Source organism: Somniosus microcephalus, chromosome 12, assembly GCF_052327205.1.
Source record: "Somniosus microcephalus isolate GS21.2 chromosome 12, FLI_Smic_1.0, whole genome shotgun sequence".
Classification (NCBI taxonomy): domain Eukaryota; kingdom Metazoa; phylum Chordata; class Chondrichthyes; order Squaliformes; family Somniosidae; genus Somniosus; species Somniosus microcephalus.
The window spans coordinates 54,294,153-54,318,049 of NC_140998.1; the positions used below are offsets into that span (position 1 = coordinate 54,294,153).

Consider the following 23,897-nt stretch of genomic DNA (forward strand, 5'->3'; position numbering starts at 1 on the left):
TGCATCAGGTAGTGAGGGTCATCAACACAAGGAAGTAACCTACTTGACCGTATCCTCACAACTTGCCTGTGGCAGACATTTCCCACAATAGCCCTGGTGGAACTGAGCACAGCAGTCTTTATGACAAAGTCTTATTTCCACCATGAGGACATCCTCCATTGTGTAGTATTGCATTACTACTGTGCTATATGGGACAGGCCAAGGACAGATCTAGCAGCCCAAACCTCAGCATCCATAAGGCACTTTGGGCCATCAGCAGCAGAATTGTACATCACCACAACCGGATAGGCAGCACTTTCTAAAATATCTCAGCAAGCATTCAATTTGGTGTTTTGATTGGTTTTTGAACGTGTTTCTCTGCACCTGTCTCTTGATCTGCATCAGTGCCTCACAGTAATCAGCATGTGTACATTTTTGAACCATCAACAAAACATGATAATTGGAGGCTTTGCTTACTTTCAACATGAAACTTTAAAAAAAAATTCAAATTAGGATGAGGAAAATCACTGGTTGTCTCCCTCCGTCTGTCTCACAGGTGCCAATAATTAAAATGTTTACATTTTTTATAAACAAAACCCAAGTGAAAATCAGGCAATAGAGACTTTGATTGTTTTCAAAATTCAACTGATGAGTTTTAAAAAAAAAAATCAAATTAGGTTGAGGAAAGACTGCCTGTTTTTCTTTAACTTCAAAAGCTTTATATACAAGTACAGGAAACTTTGTGCTATCCGGAGGTTGAATGTCCGGCAACTTCGATCTAATGGCAGAAATCAGCAGCCGTTTTGGTTAGGTTTTTTTTCTTCTCGTAGCATTCTTTTCACAGGCAGGCTCTGGAAAGCATCTTTGTAGCTTAGCAACAGCTTCAGAGAGCTTCCAAGCTACTGAGCCGAGTGTTTACAAGCTGTTGCTGAGCAAGTGTTTGTGGTCAGATACCGCAGGCTCTAGAAAGCGTCTCTGTATCTTAGCAACAGCTTCAGAGACGCTTCCAAGCCATGGGCCGAGTGCTGACAAGCTGTTGCTAAGCAACAGTCTTTGTTGTCAGATACGGAGATGAAAAGCTCCCATCTGATAACATTGACGCTGGTCTATCCGGAAGTTTTGAGGCAACGGCAGTAGCTCGGTCCCGTGGGTGCCGGATAGCACAAAGTTTCCTGTACAACTTTATTTTTAAAACAGACTATCTGTGCATGAGACACAAAGAAATGTTCAACTGCATTGATTACAGGTGTTGTAGCTTTTAGTTGTTCAAATTATACTCATGAATTTCAGAAAGCATATTTAAATTTCTAAACAAATAATGATTTTTGTTTGTTACTAAAAAAAAAGCATTGAATAATTTAACTACCTTAAATACTGATTTATCCAGGGAAATTGTGCACATTCCACATCCTAAGACTGCAGGACCTACCTTCAGCTATTGGAATCACCTCTCTGGGCAAAAATATCAAAGTTCATGTCCAGGCTTTTCAGAAAGACGTCAAGTAAAAATTTTAAAGGTATTAAAAGACACAAAAATAAATGTTAGTGAAATATATATTTTTATTTTGCTTATAACCTTATTTTTGACATTAGAAAATTACATAAAGCAAGTCAAGGTGGTTTCATTGGTTCATCAACAAACTATGATGGTGAAATGTTGACAGGTTTTAACAGGAATTCCCCATTATAAAATGTTGAGATGTTTAGGTAGCATTTTCCAATATGACATACGGGTTTTCCTTTATTAAAATGTGACAGTGAAGGTGGTTAATGTGTACAGGAAATGCTGAACACAAGATTTTTCATTATATATACTAGCATACTTCCTGTGATGTTACAGTCAGACAGTGGGAGATTTTATAAGTACTGGGGTTTTACATGAAGTAGTGTTTCCAGCATTTATCAGCATTGGGGGTAACCCTAGTATCTGGGATTAATGGGAAGGAGCACAGAATTATGCAGTATTGGGTTGTGAATCACAGGGTGCAGTAATATTTTGGGGGTGCAGTATTATTTTCCCTTCCCAGGGAGGGGAAAGTCCCAGGAACACAGGCCCAGGTCCTAGGATCACTGGGAGAGTGATTCTAGGATCTTATATTGAGGAGGGGATCTCAAGAGTCTGGGAGCACTGGGGATACAATCTAATGTTGTGAGCACTAATGAGGACTTATAGGATCTAGGAGTGAGAAGTCTGGAGAGGGGAGTGGAGAGTGTGATTTGGAATATGGGGGCTGGCAGTATTTGAGAGGGGAGCAGAGTCTAACAATATTGTAGGGGTTGGGGCCCAGGACACAAAAGGGCCCAAATTATCACTAGCCCTTTTCAAACTATTGGCTGTAAAGCTCCACCACGTGCCCTTCCCACAGCCTGCTCACAACTCATTACACTGCAAGATATCCCTCCACCAATTTCCCCATTATCAGACAGATCCTGTCTATGTTCCTGCTTAAAGCACTTGAGCATAAAGTTTTGGCTTCTTAAAATTAATGAACAGTAAATGAAAGACTGGGGGTGCACAATTTCCTAATATACATTACTGGCGTGTGCTTGGCAAGCAGAAGCAGAACATTTAGTACACCATTAAGTGAGTTTGCCAACTTATACAGGTTTGAAGTATTTTGTAAGGTAGCTTTTGTCTATTTATTAAAGGATTACTGTATACACAGTTTCCAAATTAAAATGTTCAAAAACAGGTTCTTTTTTTTACTGAATTTGCAACAGCAATAAACAAGTGACATAAAAAATCCATTCTTTGTTAACTGTTGGAAAGAGAGCAGATTGTTTATAAAGAAACCACAATCACAAGTGCTACTGTTCTCCAGTGTTGTTTGTCTGAGCAGTTTATAATAGAAAACAGCATTTGTTAATAAACTTAATTCAATGTGAGGCTTGCCTGAAATAAAGCTCTGAGAATTCTCTCTCTAGTTTCTTTTTGGACAAAGCAAAGAAACTCTCAAAGCCTCACAGAACAAAGGGACCCACCCTTCTACTTTTCAACTCTTGTTAATGCAGAGACTACATGCTGGGAAATTCTACAAACTGTACATGCTCAGATGTGGTTAAAAGCCATCTCCAACAACAGATTAAAATAATCCAGTCAAAGCCTGGATGGCTAGACCTTGAGACCTTTGAGAGACGCTGAGACCTTGAAGTAAAAACTTTAATGAAGGTATTAAAAGACACAAGAGAATTTAGTAGGTAAATTTTATGTTATTGTGAAATATGTATTTTTTTCATTCAAAACATTTTGAACATTAGAAATTTCAGTTACTGAAGAAAAAAGTAGCAATTAAACAGTGACAAATATTTAGATAGTTATCTTCAGTGTTAAATGTTGACATAAAAAATTGTGATAAAGCAGTAAAGCTTGTGGGCACCAGATGCAAGATTTTAAAATCTAGCATAAATTTTATCCCCATGTCAGACTTCTGGCATGAGGTACCTTTCTATATGCAATTTTTGTTGCAGTTAATTTGCAGTTTAATAAATATGAGCCAATCATAACTGAAAAGGTAAATTGTGTATCAATCTAATGCAATGGCAGTGGGTAGGCAAACTTCTAATGAGGAATTATTAAGAACATAAAATAATTAAAGAATGAGCAGTTAGCAAAATCTACCAATAAAAGGAACCAGTGAACAAATCAAATGACAACTATTTTGTGAAAAAAAATGTTTGGATGCATTTTACGCTATTTTGGTTTCTCCACCAAATTTAAGCATTTACTGGGAGTAAGGTTTGTAACAAAATGACATACAAAATTTACCAGTAAATGATTAAAATTATCTATAGATGAACGTTTTCTATGTTTACCATCCAAGGCGTGTGTCGATGTGAGGCGTCCACATCTTGTATATAGCCTCAATATTAGCTGAAGAAAGTCAAGTTAGCAGGCTACAGTTCCCAGCATACACCTGTGCCGTCAACTTGTAGCACAATTCATCATTGACAGCAGGAACGTTTGTAAGACTCACCCTCCTCTACGCTGGTGTATCAATACAAAATGACTAACAATTAAAACCTCCATGAAAACCACTTTTTTTGACAGTGTAAATAATTTTTTTTGTATAAACATCAAGAAAGTAAAGCATGAACTCTTCAATTTTGCGGAGGTAATTTTCCTGAAAAAAAAATTGCAGGAACATTCATGGGATTGTTCATGTCATGTTACATGGATGACAAATGAAACATTAAAGCACACCAAATTTCAAAGTAGAAGACTTGTCATTTTGTAATGCATTTTGAGTGTACTTTTTAAAATCGAGAATGTAAAGGTTGCTAGTTCTGGAAGGACTGCATCATTTATTCAAACTTGGAGAAAGTTTCTGAAAATGTTATAAACGAAACATTTTACCAAACGGTTCTGCTTAAATACACCAAGTACTGCCGCAGAGATATTTGGTCAAGAAGGAAAAATGCAAATAAGAAAAGATTACTTATTTCTTGAACTTTACCATAATAAGCCACATTCTAAGCAGATGCTTCAGCCAAATTATGCAGAGTTGCTAGAGTGGTATTTATTTATGCATGTATCGGCAGTGGGTAAGGAAGCGTGGTTTACTTATTTTCACAAACCAATCAAAAAATATTTCACCAGCTCTGGGGAGATCCTTCACTGGAGAAGAGATGGGTGGGTTACAACAGTATGCTCTACCACATGAGCAACACCGCAGGAGCTCTTCTAGTAAGTATTACATAAGAAAACAAAATCCATCAATTTTACAAAACATTGTATGCCACATTTAATGTACAAGTCATACAGCACCTGAATCTAAAAAGAACACCGTAAAAGAATGATGGCATTAATGTTGACTTTAACATACAAAAGCACAAATGCATGCACTCACGTAATCTTCATGAAGTAGAATCCTGTCCAATTCATTTTAGAATATGATGTGATCTACTTAATTTATATATACAAAACATGTTTTACAGATTGTCCTTTATACGCCCATGATTGACTATATTGTCCCTTAAAGGAAGTGAACTTCCATTCATCATAAACTCTTTTTCTCATAATTACTGGTTATCCAAAAGTCTTCTATAGGCATATATAAATAGTAAAAGGGTAGCAAGAGGAGGGGTGGGCCGATTAGGGACCAAAAAGGAGACCTACACCTGGAGGCAGAGGGTATGGCTGAGGTACTAAAAGGAGTACTTTGCATCAGTCTTCACCAAGGAAGAGGATGCTGCCATAGACCTAGTAAATGAAGAGGTAGTGGAAATACTTGATAGGTTACAAATTGATAAAGAGGAGGTTTTAGAAAGGCTGGCTGTACTTAAAGAAGATAAAGTCACCAGGAGCGGATGGGATGCATCCTAGGATGCTGAGGGAATTGAGGGAGGAAAGTAAAAGGTGGAAACTGCAGAAGTAGTGGCCATAATATTCCAATCCTCCTTAGATACGGGGTGGTGCCAGAGGACTGGAGAATTGCAAATGTTATAACATTGTTCAAAAAAGGGTGTAAAGATAAATCCAGCAACTACAGGCCAGTCAGTTTGACCTCGGTAGTGGGGAAGCTTTTAGAAACAGTAACCAGGGTCAAAATTAACAGTCACTTGGACAAGTGTGGATTAATTAAGGAAAGCCAGCACAAATTTGTTAAAGGCAAATTGTGTTTAACTAACTTGATTGAGTTCTTTGATGAGGTAACAGAGAGGGTTGATGAGGGTAATGCAGTTGATGTAGTGTACATGGATTTCCAAAAGGCGTTTGACAAAGTGCCACATAATAGGCTTGCCAGCAAAATTGAAGCCCATTGAATAAAAGGGACAATGGCAGCATGGATATGGAATTGGCTAAGTGATTGGAAACACAGTAGCGGTGAACAGTTGTTTTTCAGACTGGAGGAAGGTATACAGTGGTGTTCCCCAGGGGTCGGTTCTAGGACCACTGTTTTCCTTGATATATATTCATGACTTGGACGTGTGTGTACAGGGCACAATTTCAAAATTTGCAGATGACACAAAACTTGGAAGTATAGTGAACAGTGAGGAGGAGAGTGATAGACTTCAGGAAGACATAGACAGGCTGATGAAATTTAACACAGAAAAGTGTGAAGTGATACATTTTGGTAGGAAGAACGAGAAGACATAAACTAAATGGTACAATCCTGAAGAGGGTGATCAAATAGAGAGACCTGGGGGTATGTGTGCACAAATCGTTGAAGGTAGCAGGGCAGGTTAAGAAAGAAGTTAAACAGGCTTACAGGATCCTGGGCTTCATGAATAGAGGCATAGAGTACAAAAGTGTGGAAATTATAATGAACCTGTATAAAACACTGGTTCGGCCGCAACTGGAGTACTGTGTCCAACAGTTTAGGAAGGATATGAAGGTCTTAGAGAGGATGCAGAAATGATTTACGAGAATGATTCCAGGAATGAGGGACTTCAGTTACGTTGATAGACTGGAGAAGCTGGGGTAATTCTCCTTGGAGCAGGGATGATTGAGAGGAGATTTGATAGAGGTGTTCAAAATCATGAGGGGTCTGGACAGTGTAGCTAGAGAGAACCTGTTCCCATTGGCAGAAGGGTCGAGAACCAGAGGACACAGATTTAAGGTGATTGACCAAAGGCGACGCAAGGAAAAACTTTTTTACGCAGCGAGTGGTTAAGATCTGGAATGCACTGCCTGAAAGGGTGGTGGAGGCAGATTCAATCACGGCTTTCAAAAGGGAGTTGGATAAGTATCTGAAGGAAAGAAATGTGCAGTGCTACGGGGAAAGCGGGGGAGTGGGACTAGATGAAGTACTGTTGCAGAGAGCCGGCACGTGCTCGACAGGCCAAATCACCTTCTTCCGTGCTGTAACCATTCTATGATTCTAAGATTCTGAATCACTGAGCGGAGGTGAATGCAGGTAGATCAGAGTTAGAGGAGATTTATAAAAATGCTTTTACACAAGCTATAAAGGGAACAATATGGACACCGTGCAGGAATCCTTCACTTTTACACTTTTTGTAAACTCAAGTCACTTAGCAGCAGTTTTCCAATTCATAGTTTATGTTTGAAGTGCTTTACTGTAGAATTATATTACACTGAGTCACACAAAAGCCAGTTGTGTGCAGACTATCTCTACTACTTTTATCAAATAGTTATCAATGCTAAAATATTCATCAAATTTAAACCTAGCATTATGAACTAAAAGTAATTCAAATATATAAGATTAATTCTAACACAATTAGAATAGAAACCTGAAGAAGAATAGCTTACTTTGCTTTTAGTGAGCAATTATGTAACTTATTAGGTTTTCAATGATTTATCCAGTCCGTTAATTAAACTATACAAACCAGACATTTTACTAAATGGATAGTTATGTCTAACTGAACATCTGTCTATTTAAAATATAAATGGGTTTGGTTTATTCCAGATCATTCGGCAGAAAGTGAAACTTGCAATTTACACTTTCATTACTTCTGTAAACTGTGATACAATATAAACCTAAAAAAAAAATTAAGATTCATCAACTATTTTACACACTAATTCCAGCTCTAGAAGTATTAATTCTAACAAAAAACCTTCATTTGCAACAGTTCAATCTTATTCCCTAAATCTCACATCCACTCATCATTCTGTTTGCACATACTCATTTCCTCTTAATAATGAAAAGTAACAGCTATCATCACTCTCAACATATTTCCATTAAACTAAAATACTTTCACACTAAAGCTTAAAACTGATTATGCACCAAGTATGGCGGATTGATAATATTTGTCCAATGACTTGCTTGGTTACAATAATGTTCATCACAGGGCAAGAAATGATGGTTAAAAGTTACTTAGCAATCAACTACTTTACAATCCATACAACTGGAGATTCTCACCCAAATTTACATAGATAAACTGCAATAAGGTAGGTTTCACTTATTTCATACTACCGAAATAAACACATTTTCTTCATTAAGTTTTCCCACCATGTGAAGCATAGTGCCTATTCTAATGTAGTAAAAAAGAGATAACAGAACACTGGAATACATGTACTTTTCCATCAGATTTAGTGCTTCTTTTGTCCACTTCACATGTCCTCTTATGCACAGTTCTTTGATGCAAGTTTATTCTTTCTCCTCCTCCCCTAAAGGGGCTAGGGAAACTTTTCCTTGATTTAAATCAATTCTGCAATCAGCTGTTTTGCTTGCAAAATTGCCGCATACAGTGAACACAAGGTTAAATCAGCCTAGAACTTCTCAGGAAATGAATGAGCACTTTGTAGACAAAGATGTATTGTGCAATTGTCTGCACCATTAACATCCGTTGTTGTCTGAGCAGATTCAACACAGTAGTAATATCCAGAATCTGTGGAATAAAAAGTTGATACATTTATATATATATCACAATGATTAAATTCATCCTTTATATCAACAGATTATCACTGCAGAATGGATTTCCTAAAAAAAAAATTAATCTGATCTTTACCAATTAAAAAAAAAATTTGTTCATGGGATGTGGGCGTCGCTGGCAAAGCCAGCATTTATTGCCCATCCCTAGTTGCCCTCGAGAAGGTGGTGGTGAGCTGCCTTCTTGAACCACTGCAGTCCGTGTGGTGATTCTTATTGTTTTTCGTAGTGGTTTTTTACAACTGAGTGGCTTGCTAGGCCATTTCAGAGGGCCGTTAAGAGTCAACCACATTGCTGTGGGTCTGGAGTCATATATAGGCCAGGCCAGGTAAGGATGGCAGATTTCCTTCCCTAAAGGACATTCGTGAACCAGATGGGTTTTTACAACAATCCAATAATTTCATGGTCACCATTACTGAGGTTAGCTTTTCCTTCCAGATTTATTTAATGAACTGAATTTAAATTCCCCACCTGCCGTGGTGGGGTCTCTGGATCATTAGTCCAGTAACATAACCATTATGCTACCGTTCCCGTAAATTGATACAAAGTCCAAAAGAATATTAATGACCATTTTAGAATATTTAGACATAAGCAAATACAAACAAGGAAAGACTATTTCTGTGCATCTTATCCAGACCACGTATAATCTATTCTTATATTTCATTACCTGAAGCAAAGTCTTACAGAACCTGCTGCCTGGTCCTCAAAATAGAGTACAAGCAAAAAGCCGAATGCCAATTTCAGGCACGGGCCCCGGACGCCTCTTTTGATGCATATATCAACATGGTGAGCGGCTCAGAATGTGCACGCATATGCCCCCCCCGCCATATTGACAGCTGTTTTACGCCTGTAAAACGAGCAGTGTCATCGAATTTCTACGCCGATGTTTTAGACAAGGGTGTTGATAACGTGTAACAATGAATTTTCTGTACTCTGCACTTCAAGCTTATTAAAACAATACCAATTATATATGAAAACTAGGTAGTGGCCTGTGGTTGGCACTGTGAACACAACATTGTGACTAATTGATTAAAATGGGGCAGTGCCCAACAGCTCCTTAATCAACCCTCAGAAGTCCCAATGTATCCAGTCAGAAAAAAAAAAATCACAGTCCCCGGTGCCCAATACATGCAGAAGCAAACAAAACAAACTTTTAAAATATCAAAGTCATCAGACGTTGCATATCATGGATACGGAGATCAAAAATGTGAATGTTGGCTATTAGTTTACTATCAGCAGGTAAACTCAAAAATGTAAGCACAGGTAAGTGAGTGGAAGCATGAAATTGTTCAAGAAATAATGCATTAACATTAAGGTCTACAGGAAAGATAGGGAAAATGGTAGAGGGGAGGTATAGCCTTAGTGATTAAGGAGTCATAGAGTTATACAGCACAGAAAGAGGCCCTTCGGCCCATCGTGTCTGCGCCGTCCATCAATCCCTGTCCAGTCTAATCCCATTTTCCAGCATTTGGTCCATAGCCTTGTATGCAATGGCATTTCAAGTGCTCATCCAAATGCTTCTTGAATGTTGTGAGGGTTCCTGCCTCTACCACCCTTTCAGGCAGTGAGTTCCAGATTCCAACCACCCTCTGGGTGAAAAAGTTCCTCCTCAAATCCCCTCTAAACCTCCTGCCCCTTACCTTGAATCTATGCCCCCTTGTTATTGACCCCCCTACTAAGGGGAAGAGTTCCTCTTTATCTACCCTATCTATGCCCCTCATCATTTTGTACACCTCAATCAGGTCCCCCCTCAGCCTTCTTTGCTCCAAGGAAAACAACCCCAGCCTGTTTAGTCTTTCTTCATAGCTGAGGCGCTCCATCCCAGGTAACATCCTGGTGAATCTTCTCTGCACCCTCTCCAAAGCAATCACATCCTTCCTATAGTGAGGCGACCAGAACTGCACACAGTACTCCAGCTGTGGCCTCACCAGCGTTTTGTACAGCTCCATCATAACCTCCCTGCTCTTATATTCTATGCCTCGGCTAATGAAGGCAAGTATCCCATATGCCTTTTTAACCACCTTATCTACCTGTTCCGCTGCCTTCAGGGATCTATGTACATGTACACCAAGGTCCCTCTGAACTTCCTAGGGTCCTACCACTCATTGTGTATTCCCTTGCCTTATTTGTCTGTCCAAAATGCATCACCTCGCACTTTTCAGGGTTAAATTCCATTTGCCACTTTTCCGCCCATCTGACCAACCCATTTATATCGTCCTGTAGCCTGAGGCTTTCCTCCTCGCAATTTACCACCCCACCAATTTTCGTGTCATCTGCGAACTTACTGATCATACCTTTTACATTCTCATCCAAATCATTTATGTAGATCACAAACAGCAAGGGACCCAGCACCGATCCCTGAGGTACCCCACTGGACACGGGCTTCCAGTCACAAAAGCAACCTTCGACCATCACCCTCTGCCTCCTGCCACTCAGCCAGTTTAGGATCCAACGCGCCAAGGCACCCTGGATCCCATGGGCTCTTACCTTCTTGACCAGTCTCCTATGCGGGACTTTGTCAAAAGCTTTACTGAAGTCCATGTAAACCACATCCACAGCATTTCCCTCATCCACACACCTAGTCACCCCCTCGAAAAATTCAATCAGATTGGTCAGACATGATTTACCCTTGACAAAGCCATGCTGACTATCCCCGATTAATCCTTGCCTCTCCAAGTGGAGGCTAATTTTGTCCCTCAGAATTTTTTCCAATAATTTCCCTACCACAGATGTTAGGCTCACTGGCCTGTAATTCCCTGGTTTATCCCTGCTACCCTTCTTGAATAATGGTACTACGTTAGCTGTTCTCCAGTCCTCTGGTACATCCCCTGTGGCCAGAGAGGTTCTGAAAATTTGTGCCAGAGCCCCTGCAATCTCCTCCTTTGCCTCCCACAACAGCCTGGGATACATCTCGTCCGGGCCTGGGGATTTATCCACTTTTTGGCCTGCTAAAACCGCTAGTACCGCCTCCCTCTCGATGCTAATATGTTCAAGTATGTCACAGTCCCCTTGCCCGATTTCTATGTCTACATCGTCTTTCTCCATAGTGAACACAGATGCAAAAAATTCATTTAAAACCCCGCCTACATCATCTAGCTCTACACACAGATTGCCACTTTGGTCCCTAATGGGCCCTACCCTTTCCCTGGCTATCCTCTTGCCCTTAATATACTTATAAAACATCTTAGGATTTTCCTTTATTTTGCTCGCCAGTGTTATTTCATGGCCCCTCCTCGCTCTCCTAATTTCTTTTTTAAGTATGTCTCTGCACTTTTTATACTTCTCTAGGGCTTCCTCTGTCTTTAGTCTTTTGTAACTGCCAAAAGCCCCCCTTTTTTTCCTAATGCATTTTTGTATATCCCTTGTCATCCAAGGTTCCCTTTGCTTGTTGGTCCCACCCTTGACCTTTACGGGAACATGTTGGCGTTGTACTCTCTCTATTTCCCTTCTGAAAGTCTCCCACTGCTTTGATGTGGATTTTCCTATAAGTAGCTGCTCCCAGTCCACTTTGGCCAGATCCTGCCTTATCATATTAAAATCGGCCTTCCCCCCAATTTAGAACCCTTATTTCCGGGCCGTCTTTGTCTTTTTCCATGACCACCTTAAATCTCACCGAATTATGGTCACTGTCGCCAAAATGCTCTCCTACTGACACTTCCACCACTTGCCCGGCTACATTCCCTAGAATTAGGTCCAGTACCGCCCCCTCTCTTGTAGGACTTTCTACATGTTGGTTCAAAAAGCTCTCCTGGATGCACTTTAAGAATTCTGCACCCTCTAAGCCTTTCACACTCTGACTATCCCAATTAATATTGGGGAAGTTGAAATCCCCCACTATTATTACCCTATTATTTTCGCACTTCTCTGAGATTTGCCTACATATCTGTTCCTCTATCTCCCCCTGACTGTTTGGGGGCCTATAGTACGCTCCCAGCAAAGTGCTTGCCCCCTTTTTGTTTTTAAGTTCTACCCATATGGCCTCATTAGAGGAACCCGCTAATATATCATCCCTCCTTACAGCAGTAATTGACTCCTTAATTAATATTGCAACACCCCCTCCCCTTTTACACCCCCCTCTGTCTCGCCTGAAGATTCTATACCCCGGAATATTCAGCTGCCAGTCCTGACCCTCCCTCAACCATGTCTCCGTGATAGCAACAATATCGTACTCCCATGTGTTCAGCAACAACTTCAGTTCATCCACCTTATTTGCAAGACTCCTTGCATTAAAATAAATGCCTCCCAACCTTGCCATATTCCCTTTTGCCTTCACACATTTGCCCTGCCTTCCCAGCTGACTTGTTTTTTCTTCTGTATTTGGCTGTAAATCACCCCCTACTATAGCTCCACTCTGTATCCCATCCCCCTGCCAAGTTAGTTTAAACCCCCCCCAGCAGTGCTAGCAAACCTCCCCGCAAGGATATTGGTCCCCCTCTGGTTCAGGTGTAAACCGTCCGACTTGTACAAGTCCCACCTTTCCCAGAAGCAGACCCAGTGATCCAGGAAACTAAAGCCCTCCCTCCTGCACCATCCCTTTAGCCACGCATTCATCTGTTCTATCTTCCTATTCCTATACTCACTAGCACGTGGCACCGGGAGTAATCCAGAGATTACAACCTTTGAGGTCCTGCTCTTTAATCTTCCACCTAGCTCCCTAAATTCTCGCTGCAGGACCTCATCCCTCTTTTTACCTATGTCGTTGGTACCAATGTGGACCACGACCTCTGGCTGTTCACCCTCCCCCTCCAGAATGCCCTGCAGCCGCTATGTGGACCACGACCTCTGGCTGTTCACCTCCCCCTCCAGAATGCCCTGCAGCCGCTCAGTGACATCCTTGACCCTGGCACCAGGGAGGCAATAAACCATCCTGGATTCACGTCTACGGCCACAGAAACGCCTATCTGTTCCCCTTACTATAGAATCCCCTACCACTATTGCTCTCCCACTCTTTTTCCTCCCTTCCTGGGCAGCAGGAGCACCCCCAGTGCCAGGAAGTTGGCTGCTGCTGCCTTCCTCTGGTGAGTCATCCCCCTCAACACTTCAATGATAAGAGGATATAACGAGAGGTAAGTAGGCGTAAGGCCTTCTTTTACCAGTGTAAGGGTTAAAATAAATGTTTAAATCATTTTTTTTTAATTTTAACATTTTACTTACATTTAAAATTAGTTTAGGTTATTTTTGTCCCGTTTAAAAATGTTTACATTTAATTTTCATTTTAAATGTTTCATTAAAGGGTATTTTAATTAATTTTGAACCTGTGATTATTTGTTTTTATTTCAGTGTTGTGAAATTTTATTTATTAGGTGATTTCAATTATGCTTATGGGGATTTCCGTCGTAAATGGAATCCCCATAAGCATAATAGTAATCCGCCTTTGTCATTGGTTAGCCTGGCCCACGTGATCCCAGGGACGCTTGCAGGCCCAGGACCGCAAGAGTCCGAAGCTCCGGAGACAGCAGGCAAGTACGGAATTTTCTTGCAGTTTGGAGGTGTACACGGGCAGCAAGCCGCCAACCGCAATATGTCCTAGAACCAACATGGGGACATGCCATATTAGAATTAGTAATGAGCCAGATTTAGTTAACAGCCTAACAGTGCGTGAACATTTATCTAATAGCAATCATAACATGATCGAGTTCAATCTAATGTTTGGAAGGAGGAATGCAAAACAGCTACCAAGATTCTAGATTTAGGTAAGATTGACTTCAATGCGATGAGACAGACTGTCCACAGTAAATTGTTAATGGGCAAAACGACAGAATATCAGTGGGAGGTGTTCAAAAATTAATTGAATGTGATACAGAACCAGTTTATACCCCCAAGGGGAAAGAGCTCCACTTACCAAAAAAACCCAGCCATGGGCGACTAAAGAGGTAAGAGACTACATAAAACTAAAGAAAAAGCATACAAAAAAATGTAGAAAATAGCACAGATCCTAGTGAATGGGAAAGATACAAAGAACAGCAAAGGGTGGCAAAACAGATAGCAAGAGCTACAAAAAGGGAGTATGAAAAGAAACTTGCAAGGGGTATCAAAATCAACAATTTTTTTTTTACAATATTAAGAAAAAGAGGGTGGTCAGGAGCAAGGTTGGCCCCTTGAAAACTGATAACGGTGATATTGTAAATGATAACAAGGAAATGGCAGACATGCTGAATAATTACTTTGCATCAGTATTTACAGTAGAGGAAGAGGATAGCATGCCGGAAATCTCAAGGAAACTAATATTGAATCAGGGACAGGGACTCAACAAAATTAACGTAAGCAATAAAACAGTAATGAAGAAAATAATGGCACTAAAGAGTGACAAATCCCCAGGCTCAGATGGTTTCCATCCCAGGGTTTTAAAGGAAGTAGGTGAGTACATTACAGATGCCCTAACTATAATCTTCCAAAGTTCTCTCGATTCAGGAACTGTTCCTTTAGATTGGAAACTGCGCATGTCACTCTGCTAATTAAGAATGGTGAGAGAGGGAAACCAGGGAATTATAGACCAGTTAGCCTAACACCTGTTGTCAGTAAATTACTAGAGTCTGTAATTAAGGACAGGGTGACTGAACACCTTGAAAATTTTCAGCGGATCAGAGAGAGAGCCAGCATGGATTTGTAAAATAAAAAAACAGAAAATGCTGTAAATACTCAGCAGGAGAGAGAAACAGTTAACATTTCAGCTAGATGACCTTTCGTCAGAACTGGAAAATGTTAGAGACTTGATCAGACATGATCTCATTGAATGGCGTAACAGTCTCGAGGGACTAAATGGCCTAATCCTGTTCCTAAACTCAGTGGCACCTGATGAGTAAAGAAGAATGTTGGAAAATGAAGCAGAGGGGTGATGAAGCAAATGACTTATCTATCGAAACCTCCCAAGCCTTCTCCCTATACAATGGAGTCGAAGAGCCGTCCACCCACAATGCCAAATCACTGTGCAGTACCAAAGTAGTAAACTGAGTGGAGATGCCCAGGACCTGACACACTCCAGATGTTATTCTCTAACCCATACACAACCTCCACTCCACTGAGCAGACTTTGCATGGTATGCTGCTTCTCAAGAGCTAGGGTTCTGGACATCAGGAGCAAATAAAAAAGGTTCTGGAATGGGAGGGCAAGCAGCCAAAGGTCATGGTTCACATGGGAACCAATGACATAGAAGAGTAGGTTTGAGGTTCTGCAGAGGGAATTAGACAAATTAAATTCTAGATTAAGGAGCAGAATCTCCAGGGTAGTAATCTCTGGAATATTCCTAGCACTACATTAGAAATGGAAAGAAAAATTAGGATTGTCAACACGTGACTGGATGCATGGTGCAGAAGGCACACTGGGGCCATTTTTGGAGCCAGGGAAGGCTGTACAGACAGATGGCCTTCACCTAAACCGGAGAAGAACCTATGTACTTGCGGAAAGGCTAAATAGAGCAGTGGAGAAAGATTTAAACTAGTTAAGGGGTTGTGAAGGGAAATCCGCACAGTAAGTCAAAAATGAGAAAAAGACCAGCAGGAAATATGGGTAGGGTGTAAGCAGTTACCCAAATAATGGTTCCATACATGAATACATGTAGCATAAGAAATAAAACGATTTAAAAGCACAAATTCAGCTGAAAGGGTATGATGTAGTAGCCATTACAGGTACCTGGCTACAAGCTGAGCATGGCTGGGAGCTAAATATTTCAGGCTATGGGATTTTTAGAAAGGACATGGAAATTGGGAAAGGAGGAGGGTGTAGTAATATTGATAAGACAATTACCCCAGTAGAAAGAAGGGATTTCAGTAAGAGTGACCAGGCAGTGGAAACACTATGGATATAGTTAAGGATCAGCAAAAGTTGCAAGACAGGAGTTGTCTACAGAACTCCTGATAGTAGTGATGTAGTGGGGGCGTGTACAAATACAGAGATCAGGGAAGCATGTAGCAAAATTAATGTGGTTATAATGGGCGATAATAGGAGATTTTAATTTTCACCTAGACTGGGCGAAGCAGAACTCAATTAGTAAAAATGAATTTCTAGAATGTTTTTGGGGCATTTCCAGAACAATATGCTTTAGAACTGACAAGGGAACAGGCCATGTTATATTTAGTGATGAGTAACGAACCAGAATTAGTTAACAATCTGAGGTAAGGCAGCATCTCGCAAATAGTGACCATAATATAATTGAATCTGATGTGATGTTTGAAAGCGAGAAGGGAGAGTCATAAATCAAGGTTATAAATTTAAGTAAGGCAAACTTCAAAGGGATGAGATATACATTGACCGCAGTAAACTGGGCTGAACTGTTAATGGATAAACCTATAGACAGTACTTGTGTAGTTAAGCAACTATGGTCAACAAATGAGGTAATAAGACAGCATCAAGCAAAAGGAAAGGGCTTACACAAATGCAAGGAAAAGTGGAATCCAGCAGACTGCAAGAGCTATAAAAAGCAACAAATGAATACAAAAAAAAGTAATAAGTGCAAAAAGGAATATGAAAAAAAATTACAAGCGATATCAAAGCTAACAGCAAACATTTTTATAAATATATAGAGAAATAAAGGGGAATGTAATCTCATTGAAGACAGATGCAGGCAAGACTATTATGGACAATAAGAAAATGGAAAACTTGTTGAATGAGTACTTTGTATCTATTTTCACTGGAGGAAGAGGGCAAAATACCAGCGGTTACAAAGGGAACCTAAAACTAAGTTGAAGGGAGGAACTTAGTGGATTTAAAATGATGAGAGAAAATAATGGGACTCAAGATAGACAAATCTCCAGGGCATGATGGTTTCCACCCCAGGGTATTAAAATAAACAGGTAAGGAAATTGCAGATAAGTTAGTCATAATTTTCCAAAGCTCTCTAGGTTCAGGAATAGTGTCTTTGGATTTGGAAACTGCAAATGTCACTCCATTATTTAAGAAGGAAGAAACCAGGTAACTACAGATCTGTTGGTTTAACATCATTTGTGGGGAAGTTACTGGAATTGATCAGGGACAGGGATCGAATACCTGGACAAGTTCAATAAAAAGGGTAATCCTACCGCATTGTGTTCGAGGCAGCCAATCATAATTTCCGATAAAATTACAACACCTGTCCTTCCAACACCAGCACTGCAGTGTATAAGTACAGGTGCATCAGGGTTTTTACTGTCTGTTGTACTATTAGTATGACGACGCACTGACTCGATTTCATCCAAATAAGCTGCAATGGCAATGAAAAATAAAAACCACAAGTTAACAGGCATTATTTATGTAAGTGGGACAAAATGCTTCAATATAAATCTGTATATATATTTTTTAAAAACCTAAAATGGACACGTGTGGTCAATCAGAATGAAATAAAACTTACATCGGAATCCCTTGATATCCTCTGGGCAGCCATTTTCTGGCCAGTCTGTATACTGTAAGTGCCATACTGTCCGTTCTTGCCCATTCAATAGGTGTTTAATTTTTAACCCTGTGGTTGCATAACAGCCTGAGTCTGTTCGAAATCGTGTAGTTATTTTGAATCTTCCATACGTGACCGAGTTATTCCTGGTGCCTAATCGAGGCCAATACCGAAAACTCTTCTCTCTCCCTCCCTCCTGTAACATAATTACAATGAGGGGTTTGATTAACACTGGAGGACATATATTTTTGTAATTTGGTTGGATACTCTTAATAATTGCATTGTGAATATGGTTTGAAAGTAACTTTATATAACCATTAAAAAAAAAAATCTATTCAAAGTACTGATTTGGTAGGTAAAAAGATGCATAAATTTCCTAACAGCTTTTGAGAAATTTAAAACAAGGAAGAGATCATTTGTGAGGAGAAATACCGGTAAGAGAATACGTTCAGACCACATAAATGTTCCTGTGACACTGAAGTAAAATCTTAACATCTGCACTAAAAGTATCTGTACAATGTAAATAGTTACTTAGAATAACAATATATATTTTAAGTTGCTGTGACCAACAGAAGCATGCACAAATACATTTCAGGGCCAAAATTACTTGAGCTCTAATGACAGTCCTGGAGTGCAAGCCGAGTGCAGGAAGCTAGACCAAGATGCAAATTCTGGCAGGACCCAGAAACATCAGGCCTTCACTTAGAATCCAGGATGTCTAGTTCTATTACTGTATACTTATGTGTTTTCCATTAGATGAAACTCAAATAGTGCCCAGAAAAGGCAGATATTAATTCTAGAGCCACAGGACATAAGCATCTCAAGAAATACCTCTTCTATGGTAACCATGGCAATGATGGCGACTCCTTGCTCCCACACCATTTGCCAAAAATCAAGGCAAGTGGTTTGGAGTGGCCCTTGTGTGGCAATGTAATTCCATTCCTTGCCTCCAACCGTCACCTGTAATGAATAGATACAAGTTATTTGACAACCATAGGAAAGTTAAGACAAAGTCATTGTAAATTTGTGAAGAATTTTGGCAAAACTCAGACTTGTAAGTACTTAAATTCAATGGAATCTGCAGAAATGCCACACCTGTAGTTTTCCGTGAACCCAATTAGAAAACAAACACCATGTATGAAAATTCACATAAAACCTCTGGTAGCTACCTTTATATGAGATGCATTTATGTAACCAGTATTGTTCTCTTTTGTAGGCACCAGCTCCACTCTGGTATCATCATAAGGAATAACATCTGGGAACCTATTTCTTTCTGCATTTTCAGGCAGCAGTGCTATGGTACACTCTGCACTTGGACTTTTCTTTGGAACTCTTTCATATTCCGTAAACACCATTTTCTGATCCAGTCGCTGCTCCAAGATTTTGCACTAAAAATGCATTTACAAGAGTCATTTTAAAATAAAATGGAACTGAAGCATTGATGCAGTAAACAGATTTTGAAAGTACATTTCACCATTAAGACTCCTTTTTCAAAAAAGCCTTTTTAAAAATGGTTTGCAATAATTTTTGCCCTTGCTAATTTTCTTCCTTCCCCAGCAGGATTACCAGCATTTAACTTATTACCCTCGTATTTCAGTTTTCACTATGTTTTGTAACGAGAGTTACAGAAATCAGCAGTGAGGAGTTGAGTTAATATATAGGTTTAAAAAGACATAGCAGCTCAAGCAGGCTGGAATAATGACAATATTATTGGTCAATTCAGATCTCTTTCTAAGGCACTGCAATTTAATCAAGCCACTTCCTCCATTTAGGTCATCGGCATTCGTTTCTTAAAATCACTTAAAAACATTTTTTTTTTTTTTTTTTAATACCCAACTTGATTTAGGCCAAGCCAGCACTATCATGTTGGCATAAGGTATACCTTTAAACACCAGTGTTACTATTGGAAGTGTTACATTAGTTTTACTGCAAATAAATATCATTTTCAGTAACTGCCATTCAGTTTAGGGTAACTTCTATTTGGAATACTACAAAAGTGATCTTTAGTGAGGACATTTTTTCAGCACATAACTTAGAAACCAGATGCATCCCAAAACTTCCTTTTGGTGTGCTAAACAATTCAATGACCAAAAGCTGAGGCATGGTTCTCACTGAATTACTAAATGTAATGATTTAAAGAATGCATTATCTTCTGCAGAATTTTTATACAAAAGACCTCGACGGGCCGAATGGCCTTCTTCCGTGCTGTAACCATTCTATGACCTTTTCCCTAAAAGCATCTTCCCTTTAAGTCCTGAAGATTAAACTTTTAACCCAAAAAGCCTTTATATAAAAACCAATTTGAAACTCAACAATTAAGTACACCACGAAATTAACCAAAGCAAGCTCCCTGATGGCTCACTGACTGGTGTGGTAACGGAGGCATTTAAGGCCAGAAATGTCTAACAGCAAATTAGGTTCTCTCTGCTGGAGTGGCAGTAGGAGCACAGTATGGCTTCAGTATGTCTGGATGAGGAAGCGAAGGGGGGGGGGGGGAAATCAACAGTGACCCCTGCTGGAGGTGTATGTGCACAGATGGCAGGTAAGGAAGGGATTAGGCTCAGCCATGGTCACCACATCCTGTCAACACTCCATATTTAGGCTCCGACATACAAACAGACACCCGGACAAGGTACTGAAATCTGATGGCACCCTGGTGCAATGCTGGAAGCTACTGGCACCTATCGATTTGTACAAGTCATTTCCTTCATGGGGGAAGGGAGATAAAAGATAAATATCAGGAAAGATAATTTTTTTTTAAATTACTGAAATTTTATTTTGTTTATTGATATTTCAGATACACTTTCATTGTAAAAAATACTGATTATAACAAGTTCTTTCTCTTGTGCATTTCAGTATTTATACCCTCCGATTTTCTCTCTTCCCCCTCCTCTCCTAAAGATGAATCATACTGGGTTACCATTTCATGGGTGCAGGTGAGCCTCCAGTGCCTTGTTTAGGTGGCAATACTATCAGGTTACAATGGACATGACTAAACTATAGACATTACCACACACACACACACACACAAATTCAATTCCGTTTCATCCAACTGTCCATCCACAGATGCACCGTTCCAACAGGGATTACTGGATTGTGAATAAGAATGAGGAACTCTGGGCAGTTTTCCTGTAGAACTACAAGGCCAATTGTAGAGCCCATACCATTGCCCACAGATCAAACCTCAGTAGTATACTGCATTGTGAATTTATCCAACACAGAGTTACTTTACTAATATTTACTAACAAGTATAGTTTCTGCTGGTAGCCAGAGTTTCAACAAATATTGTGTCGTTAACAGATGAATGTTCAATCAGCTAGTCTAATACTCTGAACATATAAATAATGTGAAAGATATCATACCATACCCTTTCATCATATGATGTCTTGATAGGCTCATCTTTAATAACATCAGGCAAGGGCTTTTGAAATGGTGTTAATCCATTTAATTCTGCCATCTTCAATGGCCCAATTTTCCTAATATCAGATGCACGGTTTCCTTTTCTCGTATCCTTAAAACGAATTTAAGAATCATTTAAATAGTCCAAAAGCCAGCAGCTAAAAGGCATAACAATCAAAAATGCTTTTACTCTTAGCAGTGCACAGAAAAGGCATAACAAAATTCCATATACTGTAGTTTGCCAACCAGTGGTATAACAAACAGTTAACTGAAAATAACATGGTATAACTAAAAATAACTTAGTTACTCCACAGGCCACATGCAACAGGATAGGACAATTCAAATGGACAAATAGATTTTTAAATGGTCACACTGAAGTACTTAAGTCATATTTTCCAAAAATCAAATTTCTGCATAATAGACTCTGCCTTAGTAAACCACTCAGCTATTCCTTTTCCCCCTTCTCCCCAAGATAGATAGCACAATGTCATCATGGTCAGCCTGATTAGTCAAGAAATAACAATGGACTCACTCACAATTATAAGCAGATGAAAATGATCAGGCCACAATTGATGAAAGAATGATGATTTATATTTATTGAGAGTGCATTAAAAGCACAAACATTAAAAATAAATACAATTTAGCATTATGCAACCAAGCAATGTCATCAGTCTGCCTCCTTCTCTAAACCAATATTCAGCGCCACTCTCAGCCACGCTATCTCCTGTGGCCTCTCTACTCCCTTTGTCTCGATCATAAACAAGGCCAATTCTGACCATACCGTACTTAAATCCCACTGTGCCCTTCCAACCCCACTTCCTTCTGCAACTGTCCCTGGAAATAAACTCTCCCCAAGTCACAGACCTTCAAGTTCAGGGAAAGTACCAAGTTGCTCTTATGTCTTGTCCCCTTTCTCTCACTGCCACACAGACAACCACACAAATATCACACACTGTATTTTACAAGGCAAAAAAGCTGTTTTAACAGGCATCTCTTTCAGCCAACCTTCTAATATTTGTTCTTTTTCTGTTTTTGTAAGCCTAGAAGAACATACCAGCAGCCCAGAACAAGACAGCATCACAGACCATTATGGACCCCTCTTATCATCATTTGGAAGCATCAGTGCAGCTATACACTTGCCAGAAGATCCGGTTAGTAAGTTTGAGAAGGTAGAATTGGGTGAGTCACAATACACGGGTGAGGAGGATCAAGCGGTGGTGGAACAGGAGCTGGCCAATTGGCCACATGGCTGCCATCAATGACAATGTTTACTTTCTGAAATGCAGGTGTTTGGCAAACCTGGCAGCCACATCAACCTCTTGTTCTTTGGTGGGAAAGGAGACAGTCACCTGCTTGATACATATTTTTAAAATTCATTTATGGGATGTGGGCGCCGCTGGCAAGGCCAGCATTTATTGCCCATCCCCGAGAAGGTGGTGGTGAGCCGCCTTCTTGGACCACTGCAGTCTGTGTGGTAAAAGTACTCCCACAGTGCTGTTAGGTAGGGAGTTCCAGGATTTTGACCCAGCGACGATGAAGGATCTTCTAAATCAGGATGATAGCAAAATACTGCGGATGCTGGAAATCCGAAATAACAGAAAATGCTGGAAAAACTCAGCAGGCCAGGCAACCTCCGTGGAGAGAGAAATAGAGTCAACGTTTCAGGTCGAAACCCTTCGTCAGGACTGAAAAACACAGGAAATGAAACAGATTAAAAGGCCAGTTTGGGGGCTGGGAAATGGGGATGAAAGAACAAAAGAGAAGTGAAGAGACATTAAGAGGTATTGAAAATGAGACGAGATGGTGATAGGACTAGTAAAAAGACAAAAGACGGCTCTAGATGAGGTGTGAAATGCGCTGGCAGAATGAGAGACAGGTGCCATGTGGGAGAGAAAAAAAGGGGGAAGGGCACAAAACAAAGGTGTGGATAAAAAATATATAAAAATGTAATAGGGGCCGAGGTTATGATCTGAAATTGTTGAACTCGATATTGAGTCCGGAAGGCTGTAAAGTGCCTAATCGGAAGATGAGGTGCTGTTCCTCGAGCTTACACTGGGTTTCCGTGGAACAATGCAAGAGCCAGAGGACGGTGAGGTCGGAGTGGGAATGTGTCCGTTCCATCTCCCGCACTTCTGCCCTCACCCCTGCCCCTCCCTCCCGGAACCACGATAGGGTTCCCCTTGTCCTCACCTTTCATCCCACCAGGCTCCACATTCAACGGCTCATCCTCCGCCATCTCCAACGTGATCCCACCACCAAACGCATCTTCCCCTCCCCTCCCAACATTCCGTAGGGACCGCTCCCTCCGAGACACCCTAGTCCACTCCTCTATCACCCCCAGCACCCCTTCCCCTGGCACATTCCCGTGCAAGCGCAGGAGATGCAACACGTGCCCTTATACCTCCCCCCTTCCCACTGTCCAGGGCCCCAAACACCCCTTCCAGGTGAAACAGCGATTTACTTGTACTTCTTGCAATTTAGTATACTGTATTCGCTGCTCACGATGTGGTCTCCTCTACATTGGGGAGACCAAACGCAGATTGGGTGACTGCTTTGCGGAACACCTCCGTTCAGTCCGTAAGGGTGACCCTGAGCTTCTGGTCGCCTGTCATTTTAATTCACCGCCCCATTCCCACTCAGACCTCACCATCCTCGGGCTCTTGCATTGTTCCACGGAAACCCAGTGTAAGCTCGAGGAACAGCACCTCATCTACCGATTAGGCACTTTACAGCCTTCCGGACTCAATATCGAGTTCAACAATTTCAGATCATAACCTCGGCCCCCATTACATTTTTATATATATTTTTTATCCACTCCTTTGTTTTGT

The 23,897-nt window shown here is 40.5% G+C and overlaps 1 protein-coding gene across 4 annotated transcripts in view; it reads right to left on the reverse strand.

The window, feature by feature from the left end:
• Nucleotides 1-4,694: 4,694 nt before the first annotated feature.
• ptpn21 (protein tyrosine phosphatase non-receptor type 21) overlaps nt 4,695-23,897 on the reverse strand; it is a 58,158-nt gene continuing 38,955 nt past the window's right edge. For all 4 annotated transcript variants that reach the window (XM_086002892.1, XM_086002893.1, XM_086002894.1 and 1 more), the window contains 6 exons: nt 21,038-21,181; nt 18,840-19,058; nt 18,502-18,630; nt 17,632-17,866; nt 17,324-17,484; nt 4,695-8,268 (listed from right to left, as the gene is read on the reverse strand). In XM_086002892.1, coding sequence (XP_085859018.1) covers nt 8,140-8,268; nt 17,324-17,484; nt 17,632-17,866; nt 18,502-18,630; nt 18,840-19,058; nt 21,038-21,181 — 1,017 coding nt within the window. In that variant the 3' untranslated portion in view covers nt 4,695-8,139. The remainder of the gene's footprint in view (nt 8,269-17,323; nt 17,485-17,631; nt 17,867-18,501; nt 18,631-18,839; nt 19,059-21,037; nt 21,182-23,897) is intronic.